The 13598-nt window shown below is 35.9% G+C and overlaps 2 protein-coding genes across 2 annotated transcripts; one reads left to right on the top strand and one right to left on the bottom strand.

The window, feature by feature from the left end:
• Window positions 1-1469: 1469 nt before the first annotated feature.
• LOC110711405 lies at window positions 1470-2267 on the bottom strand. The gene is made up of 2 exons (XM_021889783.1): window positions 2179-2267; window positions 1470-2037 (listed from the first exon to the last, which is right to left on the bottom strand). Exons 1-2 carry the CDS (start codon window positions 2265-2267, stop codon window positions 1470-1472), a joined length of 657 nt encoding a protein of 218 aa, XP_021745475.1.
• A 1972-nt stretch (window positions 2268-4239) lies between these two features.
• On the top strand, window positions 4240-12466 carry LOC110711395 (protein tesmin/TSO1-like CXC 5). Its single transcript, XM_021889772.1, has 8 exons — window positions 4240-4786; window positions 5884-5994; window positions 8762-8939; window positions 9351-9710; window positions 10060-10154; window positions 10273-10367; window positions 11228-11644; window positions 11839-12466. Exons 1-8 carry the CDS (start codon window positions 4563-4565, stop codon window positions 12096-12098), a joined length of 1740 nt encoding a protein of 579 aa, XP_021745464.1. The 5' UTR covers window positions 4240-4562; the 3' UTR covers window positions 12099-12466.
• The last annotated feature ends 1132 nt before the right edge of the window (window positions 12467-13598 follow it).

Consider the following 13598-nt stretch of genomic DNA (forward strand, 5'->3'; position numbering starts at 1 on the left):
AAAATCAAACATATATTCGTATGAACATAAAAAAAAATCAAACCCAAATAAGAACGAAAAATCAAACCCAAATTCGTATGAATATAAACATAGAAATTCGAACAAAAACTGAAATTAAACCACAAAAATCGAAAATAAACAAAAACAAAAAATAAATAAAAAAGAAATCAACATAGCTTTTCAAATAATTCATCCTCTTTGTGTTTATATGGTCAAATTCGACCATGAAAACTCCAGATCTGGAATTTTTATGGTCGAATTTGACCAAAAACACCAAAATTCGTTCGTTGCTCCAAGTCTCATCCCTTCTACTTATTGAAACATGTTCTCAAAGTGAAATATTTGAATTGATGTCATGGGTCAAAATCCGAACAAGAGAAAGAAAGAGTGAGGAAGAAATAGAGAGAAGAAGGCGACCGTAGCTGATGGAGCTCGGCCTTAAGGAAAAGATGGAGGAAGAAAGAGAAGAGAAAGAAAAGAAAGAGAAGATAGATGAGGGGCGTGAGAAGAGAGAGAAAGGAAAGAGTAGACAGATGAGGGGCGTGAGAAGAGAGATAAAGGAAAGAGAATGAAGAATGAGAAAGGAAAGAGCGGCGTGAGAATGAAAGAAAATTTGGGTTAGGCCGAGTGAGTTAAGCACCCTGTTATACCATATTTTTTTTTTAAGAAAATACCTTAATTGCGACCGTTAAAAGCGGTCGCAATGAGGTTTATTTTTTTAGAATTATTTTAGACATGTATTTTTAATAAAATAATTGTTCAAATACCTTTGCGACGGTTTAAAAAGCCAAAAACTGTCGCAAATCTGCGACCGCTTTTAAAACGGTCGCAATTTTGACACCGCTTAAAAAAGGTTGCAGATTTCAACTTTTGCGACCGTTTTTATCAAGGTCGTAGAAAAGCGGTCGTAATTTGACCTAATTTTAGTAGTGAACACTATTGTCAGTAGTGAATTTTCGAACAGAAATGAGATTTTTGATAAGTTTTGGGACATGGAGGACATTTTTGAGTTGGAGTGTGTTTTGAATAAGAGATTTGTGACCATGACCTTTAATTGGAATTTTGCTGTCGTTACCAACAATAATATCACGATTAATGTTTTTGCTCAAATTGACATAAGAAGACAAGTTACCTTGAGAATTAGTCATATGAAGTAGCACCGTTTTCCATGTAGTAGTTAGGATCGTCCATCGATAAGGTATGCATAGCTTTAAAATCTCCACATTCGTCGGAACATATCCAGAAGGAGAGAACGGATTACCCACAAAGTAAGCTTGAGGTGGACGAGGACCTAGAAGACCCGACTGAGCATTCGGACCTGGTCTGACCGGGGCCCATTGGGCTGGACCTGGACCCTGAGATGGGTACGGACAGGGGGGTGTGGGCCACGGACCTTGATTCTAGTAGGCCCGGGGCTGGGGATACATCCACCCCCCTTGTTGCGGTTACTGCTGCTGGAAAGCACCCCATCATGGCTGCTGCTGTTGTTTCTGCTTCCCTGAGCCGCCACCCTTGCCTTTTCCTCCACCTTTGCCCTTGCTTGACTTCCAGCCACCACCAATCGATTTAGACCCATGGTTTTGAGCAGAATTTTGTGGGGTTTCGGTGGTGTTTTGTGAGGCAGTAGAGATGTGTGCCTCCTCAAGTGGTTCAGATGTAACATCTATAGCATTTCCTTGCTCCTCCAATTCGAGCATGGATCGTAGGGTATCAAAGGATGTCAGAGGGTTAAGATGACGAACGAATGTGCGAAAGTGTTTATACTCCGTCGAGAGACCATTCAACAGTTGGAGAGTCATTCGATTGTCAGAGACCTTATCTCCTACATTCTTCAAACTATCGGCAAGGGTTTTGAGACGAATGCAATAAGGTGTGACACCATCAAATTGGTCAAGCTTTGTGTTTGTGAATTGAGCATCCAATTGTAATGCCCTAGCCGACTTATTATTGTGGAAAAAAATTTCCAAATGATTCCAAGTATCAACCGCTTTATCATCCAAATCGATAATGGAATTGAGTAAGTCATTGGAAATCGTCCTATAAATCCATTGATGAACAACATCATCAAGTCGCTGCCAGAAAGCTTGTTCGGCTGCCTTAGGTTCGGATGGTTTGGCTGTGCGGTGGGATCAACTGGCGCGGAAATGGAGTTGAAAGAGAGTCGACCAATTGTTGTACTGCGAACCGTCATAATCAAGAACAATAGGAACACATTTCTTGATGTTTGTGACAAGAGTAGCCGGATGAAGCTTTGATGAATAGGCCATGGTAAATGATGGAGGCAGAATGGAGGAAGAGAAGAGAAGAAGAAGAGAGCAGAAATTCAAATTAGGTTAGGATCGTAACCTAGACTCATGATACCACGAGAGAATGTGAGAATATTTTGGCGTGTTTTCTCATTAACGATTAACCAATACATACAAAAGTATTGTAGGTTAAACTAGGAAACTATACAAGATAATTACCACAATACAAGAGATAATTATCAAGAATAATTACAAAACAATGTTTACATAATCTATCTGGTGAGATGGTTTCTAATAAATTTTTTCATTGAAGGGCAAATTTACTTTCCAATTGCCATGTTGCATTGCCATGTCATATGCCAAATCTAGCTTACATTGAAAACTAGCCCAATCCAATTTTGAGCTATTATATGACAAGCGTGAGTTTCAAACACTGCGATTAAAAAGAACAGAGGAAGTATTTTAATATGCAAATTTGAGCTATTATAAAGACTAGCAATCCAATTTGGGTGGGTTAGGATTGCTACTTTCATGCTCATATAGTTGTGACTCTTTTTGTGGGTTGTGACTTGACCTAGATAACAATTATTATACCAATTCAATCTCTAACTAGTTCTGTTTGGACTCTAATTTTGTTGCAAATTATGGTTAAACCTTTGCTTAGGGTAATTTTCCCCCTCCTAATCTCATTATAATCAGATTTAGGCTTAATGGATATGAGCAAGTTTATCTTAATTCTAGATTTAGTTGAAGCTTTAAGAATTACAAACCCTCCTTAGCTCGTTAGGTTGACCTAAAGCTAAAATTTAAAATCAAGATTTAACCCTATTCAATATATGATTTAAATTAATTAACGTGAAACTATCCAAAATGGGTATAGTAGCTGATCAAACCCAAATTGACCAACCTACTGATTTGAACAATCACACCCAAAAAGTAATGTAAAATATGATTACACGATCAAATGAACCATGGGTAGACAATAGATTCGAGCAACTTTATTTAATTGAAGCTTTAAATACACCCAAAACTTAGGGCTAAATACATTTAAAAATGAAATCAAATTTACTTAAAAATATGCGTTTACAGCCGAGGATCAAGGAGTGGAGGGATGGTTAGTCCCTCTATCTCCCCCCGGTGTGACTGGAGTTCGATCCTCACCCCAGCACCCCTCCTGTGATAGGAGGGGCACCTCGTATCTTACGGTTAAAAAAAGAAATAAAAAAAAAATACATGTACAACCTAACTATAACTAATACATTACGGAGTAGTAATTAAACCCAACCCGTCCGACCTGTTTACTTCCGGCTAGGCGGCTAGTTTTAGGGGTGTGCAAAAACCGATTTAGATAAACACACCCAAAAATGAATAAATAAATAATGGTTAATATGACTATATGATTGAATGAACCAGGCCCACAAACCCTGGCTCAATTCCGCCATAGTAGCTTGAAAACTCTTTATTACGGAGTACCCTATTTCAGCAAACAGTTGGCTTTTTCAGTCAACGACAAAATATTTCGACCCCACAACTTATAACTCCCACGAGTCAAAAAAAAAAAAAAAATACTCTCAAAATCATGCATCATCACTACGACGTCGTTTCCCTCATTTGAAAATTCAAATTCATTTTCATAAATTAAAAAATAAAAGAAGAATAATTATCATCTTTTCTAAAAGATTTATTCTGTTCCCACTAATCAATACCCTCCACGTGTACTATTACTTTAGCACATTTAGCGCCAAATTTGTATGATTTTTCTTTAATTAATATCCCTTTAAATTTTCAAAAACATAAAAAAATACAACAGCATGACGTCATTTTCCCGGAAAAAAAAAATCGGCCTTTTTTTCAAATCCAACGGCCATTAATTCTCGTTCCAAAATTCTTTGTAATTTAAAGCCGTAGATCTAATTCTTTCAAGCTACACCGTTGGATCTTAAAAGTGGTGATCCAACCGTCAAAAATCGCCGAAATTGAATTTCAAAAGGTCAGGGATGTATAACACTCAGAGAGGGAGGAAATGCCATGGCCACTTAAAACTCACTTTCTCTCTCCTCAATCTCTCTCATCACCGGCATCAAAACGACGCCGTTTAACAACTTTCTCCGTCTCTCCGGTGGTTTATTGCGTTGGAATACGCTGATTTTGCCGGAGCTGTTTTTCCGACGTTTTCCAGTTTTTGAGGTTTCAGGTTATCTGTAATTGCTAAATTAGAAAGAGGAAAATCTGTGAATTTTTTGGATGTTTTGGTTTAAAATCGGAATAATTTGAAGAATTTGGCTTAGAAATTGAAAAATTTGGAGGTAATTTGGTATGGAAAGAGGAGATATGGCGGCGGTAACGGCGGCGACACCGTCTTCATCATCATCGGAATTTGCGCCGAAGAAGTTAGCTCGGCAATTGGATTTTACGCCGAATTTACTCGCTCCGGTTCAGAAATCGCCGGTTCGACAGGTTCCGGTTCATCAATCGCCGGTTCAGGTTGTTCAACGAGCTGTACATCCTGCATCTAGGCCGCCGGCATTGGCGGCGATAGTGTAAGTTTCAGTGACTTGAATTTTTTATTTTGTGTTATTAAAATCGCATTAATTTGAGTTTAATTTCTGGAGAAATATTTAAATTTTTGAATTTTTTTGGTAGTTTGTTGGATTAGGTTTTTTATGTTGTGTATTAATTGTATGGAGTATTTCTTAATTTGGAAATTAATTGGTTGTTATTGCACGGGAGTTGTGTGTTTGTGTGGTTATTTTAGTATTTGAGATTTGGAATTGGTGATAATAAATACTATTGATCTTAAATTTTGATGCGTTTAGAAGCAAAAGTGTAAATGAGCTGAGTCGATTTTTTAGACTATTAGTGTGTGTATGTTTGTTCTCATAATTTAATTTGAGGTCCAGGCGTCGAGTCCAGCTCGAATTTGTTGTTCAAGACTTCGAGCTTGATTGTTTGATTTAAGTGAATGAACTTGAGGTTGTTTAGGAACTCATCACTTAGTACTTATTTTTTAGTCTAATAAAACTCAAATCAATACGCAGAACACGGTGCTCAAGCAGTCAAGCTTGGCTCATTATAATATAAGCTTCAAAAGTCTGTTTGTGTTCAATACATCAGCTGTTTGAATTTAGTACTTCAGTTGTTTGAATTTTGGCTGAAGTCACTGAACTCGTTCATGAGCTGTCAAAGACTATTGATTCATGTGCAATCTTAGTATCCTACGAAGAAAGAAGTAAGCTGTGGATCATTCAAATGCTATAATATAGTTCATGGTTTTTTTTTTATTTTTTTTTTTATTTTTTTTTATTTTTTTTCTTCATTCTGAAGTAATGTTTATCTGCATTAGTTTTGTTCATTTTGTTGAAAGAAAAGTGAGCATTCAGGTGTAAAAATAAATTCAATGTATTTCTCCTGGGTAAGTCCCAATTTTCATATTTCTGATCATTATATTTGTGGTTTCGGAATATTAACAAATCAAATGAGTACAATTATATTTTTGTTCTGTATGCATTCAAGTGTGTAATTGATAAGAGTAGAATGACAAACTGTGTAGTATTTAATTTTTCTTATGTGTTACGCTCAAGTCAATTGCCTTGCTTGTTTCTATTCACTCATTTTGTCTTCTCTACTTCTTTGTTAGCAAGCCAGACTCACAGAGTCCTCAACCACAAGCTACTGTTCCTGAAGTCAAAGATGGCACTCCGAAGAAGCAAAAGCAATGCAATTGCAAGAATTCTAGGTGTTTAAAATTGTAAGTAATGATCGGTAGACCAATTCTTTTACTAAACTTAATGATGTTTCTTGCCATTTGTGAACCTTGGAATTCACATATGCTCTTAACATTAGAGAGAAGTTTCATTTTCTATTGGTAATATTTCTGATACCAATTACCCCTATGTTGCTGAGTAGGCTTCTATATTTCCATGTAGATTTCACTACATGCTTCATACTCTCTTTTTGCGGACCTTTACATGCGCTTGAAATTATTTTGTTTGAAAAGGACTGTACTTTAGCAACAAGTGCTGGTGGTACTGTGCTGTGCATACTAGGCTCTTCATTACTCTGTTTGGGGCCCTCTAAGCGAGGCTTAAATTTATAATTATTGTTTTTTTAAACTGCTTCCGTTTGACATGCCTTTGCTATCTATTTTGATCGCTGTTATATTTTCTCCTATAAAACCTAGTGCTTCAACTGAATAATTATTCCTTCGATTAGTCTAATTTAGAACCTGTATAAATTGTGAATGTAACTGGAGCGAATGATAAAAGTCCTGTTAGTTCTTGTTCTCCTCCGTTTTGTTTCATAAGTAAATTGAGGTCATTTATGCTTCATTTTAGCCATAATTTTTTAGCTGTGAAGCTCCATGCTGCCAACCTATATCATGCTTATCCTTAAGGTGTCAAAGCCTGCACTTTGACATGTCCTCATGTCGTGTAGATGTTTTGATGCCTTTCACTCAAAGCTCTATGGGCTTTTGAAGTCCTTCACATGAAGGAGTTTGATTGCTAAGTGGCCAATTGACCATCTTATAAAATTATGAATGATGGGGTATTGTAATCAAGAAGATGGCAGCTATCAAAAGAATGGTCATGAATTGCTCACATGCTCTGAGCAACAAACATATGAAGAGGTTAGGCGTTGCAATCTGTGTAAATGTTTTTTGTTTCCCACACGATGTAAGAACCCATGTTTGTATTAAGACCTCTTTAATGAGGACGTGTTGTGTTAATGAAGCCATTTGCAACAATAGACAAGAGCTTTATCTTCATGCTAATCGGATTAACTATGTGTATGTTTTGATGACGCTGTCTACTTGTTAATTGGCATGATATGAAGGCCTATGCCAAGAAATATATGTGAAAATAAAAGTTTATCATTCTGAGGATTGTCTTTGACGATGTATAAAAAGGCATGCTTAGAAAGTGAGGTGCAAGGTGACCAGGCCTACATGTCTTTTTCGATGTTGGCAAGGCTATTGTGGTGAGGCTCAAAACGTTTCTTTCTACTTTTTATCAAGTCTGCCTCTACCAGAGTGTTTTTTTTTAAATATATATTTTTTTAATATTATGTGTGCCTCACTTCGATAATGGGGTGCACCGAGGCGTACTATGGCAGCGATATCCTTATTGCCTTGGTGCAGCTTGGGCCTTTTTGTACATTGCTCTTTGATACCTGATGACTAGTTCACGCAGTTCTGTTGGACTCCTTTAAGTGTTTTGATAAGTTTGGGGGAGCCTTATTTGGAGAAAAAGAATCTATATATTTTGGAGTTGTAGCATGGAAGTTGAATTGGTTTCCATGAGTTCTATCTCACTATAGGCACCATAACGCCTATCCCTTTCACCCCTTTGTAGGAAGCTCACATTGTTAACATTATTGATAGCTACATGCATGCAATCATGCAAGGTGGAGCGGTGTACACTTTCTTTCCTTATAACGAATTTATAGGGTTTACACCCCTGAATGAAGAGGCATAAGGTTAGAGCTGGAAAATATTGCAATGTGAGTCTTCTACCATTTTGACCTCAGTGAATGTGTTGCCTTGGATTTAATCTAATATACTCGAGGTAATTAAATAGATACTTAACTCTCAAGGTGCTTGGCCAACATGAGTTAGTTGGATATGAATTGTGATGCTGAATTCGTGGCATGGATGATTATGCATTGAGGGTCGGGTGTGAAGCTATTAAGTCTTCATTTTAAGTGTCCCAAGCGTTTTCCTATATTGATGAGTGTGATGACTGTGATCCCCCTTAGCAGAATTATCCTAACATGATTTCTCCTATAAGTTGCGGCTAAGTGGCATCTAGGGGTTGACTTAGTAGGCATAAAGACATGGTATGCTCCCAAGCAAGAGCGAGGGAAGCCCCTGTCTGGCAGTAGTTATGTGTTTTGGCAGGGCTCTATGCAAACAGCATTGGCTTATGCTTTACGGGTACATAAATGACAAAAGATTGCAAGTAGTCCAGTCAAGAACAAGAGGGCCAGAGATTTTGGGGTACCTTATTGTACATGCCTACTAGGGAGCTAGCAATTCTAGCATGTCTCTTGTACTTGTTTGAGCTCGGTAAACAATGGGATATCTTGAGAAACAATGTCATTTAGGGTCAAGCAAAAAATGAGCAATGTCTCTCAGATTCTTGGTTGAGTACAGAGTACTCTACCAGAAGATGCAGATTTTAGGAAATGGCTGTAACTCTGTTTATCACCTATGATGTCTGGCTTTTTTGAGAGTGATATTTTGTAGTTACACCATACAAATCATGAAAATTATGCCAGAACTTGATAAAGGGAATACCGGAAGGTGTGAGGCAGTCTCTTTGTATGGTCTATGTTCATTGCCTACAGCCAAGATGAAATTAGTTGTAGTTTATGAATCATGTCTATTATTTCATAGACTGTATAACTTACTATATTTTGATGTTATATTATGATACCTGAACTGTGGCCTTGTGGGTGTAGCATGTATGTTTTTGTAGAACTATAAAAGTCTATCACATACTAAAATGTGTGTTCAGGTACTGTGAATGCTTTGCCTCTGGGATTTATTGTGATGGATGCAACTGCATAAATTGTCACAATAATGTGGATCATGAGCCTGCAAGGCAAGAAGCAATTGGAGCAACTCTGGAGCGCAATCCTAATGCATTCAGACCTAAGATTGCAAGTAGTCCACATGGATCCCGAATGAATAAGGTGTGCTCTCTGAAGGCAAAGTCAAAGAATTATTGTGGATTAATTTATTCTGGTTGTATTGTGTTTTCTGTGTCTCAAGGGGAATGATAAGTATTTTCACGAGTGAGGTTTTGATGGATATTAAATATATAAATGTTGTTGTGGATATATAATCGTATGAACCTCTATTGGAATTAGTTTAAAGATTGTTCTGGTAAATTTTGAAATCCTTGTGGTTATTATCATTGATTAGATATCTGTTTATGCAACGTTTTCGTATCTGTTGCTCAGGTGTGTTATCATGAATAGTTTGCTTTTTAGAAATGCAGTCTCAATTTTTCACTGGATCTAATTATTGGTTTTGTCCTTTTGTTATTTTATATTGACATATTGAAAGATAACTTATTACTTAAGTTTCCTAATGGAATGCAGCCAGAAACGGGGCCAGCACAACTGGTGGGAAAACATAACAAGGGGTGCAATTGTAAAAAATCAGGGTGCCTCAAGAAGTACTGTGAGTGCTTCCAAGCAAATATTCTTTGTTCCGACAATTGTAAATGCATTGATTGCAAGAATTTTGAGGGAAGTGAAGAGAGAAGAGCTCTCTTCCATGGCAGCAACTACAATACAATGATATATCAAGCGGCAAACGCAGCAATCAATGGTGCAATTGGGTCTTCTGGGCCATCTGGCTATAGTAATTCTCCAGGATCAAGAAAGAGGAGAAGTCAAGAACTCTTCATTGGCATGTATAATAATCAGCCTTTTTATCGTAATGCACATTATATGCAGGTATCCTTACCATTGTCACCATGCTAATGTAGTTGGTCTACTAATTCTAAAATTTTACTTCTGTAATGTACAGGGAAAAAAAAAATACAGTTTAAATTGAGGGATTAGCTTGTGTTCTCTAAATGACTCATTTATTATAGTTAATAAAAATCAGAAAATTGATTTTACGCATAAGATTGACAGTCTCAACATTAGTATGTTTAAGCATGTCATTTTTTTGACCTAAACAGATGCATTTCACATGCATTTCAACCACAGATTAGGCATCAGGATGCCTTTTTGATACATTTTGTAATTTTCTATTTACCTGTCTTTGTGATTAACATGTACTTTCTTCTCTTTCTTTCAGGGAAATCATGTGAAATCTGCCCCTCCAACTCTTCCATCCGAACCACCTGCTACTCGTGGGACCAGTTCCCAATCTGCTTCAAAAATCACATATAGGTATTCCTGTTGCAGTGTGCTGTTGCAGCAATGCCCCGTGCATTGTCACTTTGTGCAATTTCCAGCCTTCTATTTGAAGAACTACTGGTTGCTCATTTATGCTTTTGTGTGTCTTAAGGTCTCCACTAGCTGGTGTCATTCAACCGCAGGACGTGAAAGAACTTTGTTCTCTTTTGGTGATAGTCTCAAAGGAGGCAGCAAAGACTTTTGTAGGTATATCTCAAGCACAACTATTGTTTATTACGTAGTAGTACATTTGACATTGCATGATTTGCATCACTGAAATTTCCTTTAAAATTATGAATTATGATTTTGGTATCGTAATTATGAATGTTGATTTGGAGATTGAATTGCTGAATATGTTCATTTTTCATTGCGTGCAAGTAAAAATATTACCCACCTGTTTGGACCACCCTAAAATACTGGAAGAATTTCGTTAGGTTATCAGTTATCTTGATTTAGTTTCAAATAGGTGATATTTTGTGTTTATTAGATTTCATACAGTGATGTTGTAAGATCTGGTGAAAATTTTAAGATATGAAGACTTTCCTAATTTCCTTGTCTGATCGAGAGGCAAGTAGCTTTTTGTTATGCAGATGAAAGGAAAAATATTTGGGATGACGATTTAGTTAATAAGCAACTGTGCGGGCTGTGCTACTCATCTTTCGATGTTTTAGCGTTCAGAGAATGTTAATTGTGTTTGCTCTTTTGCAATTTTTCTGCTGTACTATAAGAATTCTGCTAACTAAAATAGTTAGTTAGAGCTGATAATTCAAATTTTGGTAATCAAAGACAAATGGAGATTTGAAAATCTTTGCTGAGATCTCAAAGCACTTATCCTCTTTCACTCCAGGGCATGCTCTTTGATTACAATCTATTAGTCAAAAATGGTAATTAAATCCTATTAGCTGCAGACTTACAGTAGTCTCTTAGCATCTGCGATTGAAGGTGTAATTCGAATTTGTTTCATAGAATTGAACTGTTTCGGCTTAGTCACAAGATTTGAGTAGCACCAGTTAAATCTTTCTTTGCTTTCACTAAACTATCATATGTTGCATCTTAAACAAATTCAGATAAAAACCGCAATATAGATTATCAAGAGAAGGATGAATCCAGGACTCATGGCAGTTTTGAAATAAAAGAGAAGGTGAATGATCAGAAAGAGTATAAAATGGAAAAAGGAGCTCTGCAGAATCATTCAACTGATGAGCAAGCTGTTAGGATTTGTCCAGAGAGTTCTGGTTTGGATGAAAGTGATGCACTTAATGGAAGGCCAGCATCTCCTGGAACAATGGCACTGATGTGCTATGAACAGGAAACTGTACTGATGGAAGAGAGTGCAAGAGGACCAACTGTCGATAACCAAAACACAGCTCCTGATACATCCAGTGAGCAGAAGGTCACAGATTGTTTTGTGAAACAAGAGAGGGCGGTATTGACCAACTTCCGTGATTTTCTCAACCGACTGATAACTTGCGGTAGCATTAAAGGTAATCTTTCTCATTTTTACTGAGTTTCCGAGAATTTGACTAGCTTTCAGTGTATAACGGAAATGTTAGGTTTATTTCAGTTTGTAGAAACGTGTAAAATGAAATGAGATGTTTATAATACATGCATTTCTTATTAGCTAGTTTGAGAAAACTTATATCCTCCGCTCCTTTTCTTTTTTTTTTTTAATCTGCAGAAACAATGTGTTCTTCCCAAGTGAGAGATGAAGTAGGTAGTCAAGGACCATCCTTAAAGACTGATGCTTTCAATAACAGGCATCTAAGTAATGGCGTCATAAAGCCATTTGCTTCGATGGCTAACCATACACCAGCCACAAGAACAGGCGGAGTTGCTTTTGGTTCCACTAATGCTTTTGCCCAGCATATGGGACTTCCTATCGAAAATGGCATGTTAAAACCCAAGACGGAGAAAAACTGTATAGTATTTCTAGGCTGAAATGGCATATATAGAGTCCAGATATTCCACAATGTTTTCCAGATCGATGGCAAAGCAACTGACGGTTAGTTAAGACTTAAGAGTACCTTCTGTTAATAACTGTTGATTATCGGTAATAAAATCAGCTCCACTGATCCCACTTATATGTTATAACACGCTGTGATATGAAGTTATGAACTTATGATAGATCTGTAACATATATTCAGTAACATTACTTCCGTTCTTTCATAATCTACGGAGTACTTAATTACTATAAGTTCGTAGCATAAGAAAACTTTGTAAAAGGTGAAACAGTTATATTAAACCGTAATTTTATATGAGATCATGTGCTCACTTGAATACGAAGTACGAGTACAAAATTGCACAAAGCAAAGGCGTTTTTGTGTAATTAGTCCTTGGCCAATTAGCCATTGCTGCAGCTTATATTTATCTGTTATTTTAAGAAACAGACTAAGATTGAATCTATTAAGAAATGCATAAGTACGCTGGTTTACCAACATTTGTTTATGCTGACTATAAGTTTTTTTATGCTGACTGCTTGACCATAAGATTTAATACTGTATGAATTTGCTCAGGTTTTATATGAATTTGCTGCAAATTCCATTTTTGATTATTTTTATTTTACTTGCTACAGTACCTTTTTTTTGGGCATGTTTTCTTTACTCTCCATAATAATGTGCCAATATTCACCCAAGACACCCAATTGCTCATGCATTATGTATTTTCCTTTGAAGGGTTTCTAATATCTTTATTTTTCTTAATTTGTCGAATATAAAGAAACCTAGTAGGTTATTTTTTTCTCCTTTCCCTTAATATGTAGCAAAAACAATTGTGACACATTAAAAAAACCTTACAAGATGTAGATTTTTTTGTATATAAATAACTTTTAAAAAATTATTAGGAGAAGGAATATCAACTACGGAAAAAAAAAAAATCGACTCTAGCAATTAAAAAGCCATTGACATACTCAATAAAGACAAAGACTATGCTCAACCAACTTACTACCTCCGTTTCATATTATTTTTAATGATTTTGACATAAAGCGTGAGTAGAAAATGTCTAATCGTTGCAAATAAAATGAAAACGGAGGTAGTATTTAAGTTGGTATATAATTATTTCAAAAATAAATAAATGGGATCAAATTCTTTTTATTTGTGTAATTGTGTTTATTTATGATAAAATAACTTTAATTTCAAAATATATAAAATTATGAAAAATTCATATTTAAAAGGCTCGAATTTACTGTCATCCCATTTGATAATTATTTTATGTTATGCATTAGTCTACAAATAAAATCAAAAGTAAAATTAGAAAATCAAATTAGACAAAACCAAACCAGATTAGAAAAAATAGATTAGATCAAAAAAAAAAAAAACTCACTCCATAAAAAATACAGGTGTAATAAATCAATAATGAATATTATTACAAAAATATTAAAATAAAATAAAATGGTTAAGAAAATCTTATATTTTGTTGACTTGTTGAGAAAAATAAAAAAAG

This window comes from Chenopodium quinoa, unplaced genomic scaffold (genome assembly GCF_001683475.1).
Source record: "Chenopodium quinoa cultivar QQ74 unplaced genomic scaffold, ASM168347v1, whole genome shotgun sequence".
NCBI classification, from domain to species: domain Eukaryota; kingdom Viridiplantae; phylum Streptophyta; class Magnoliopsida; order Caryophyllales; family Amaranthaceae; genus Chenopodium; species Chenopodium quinoa.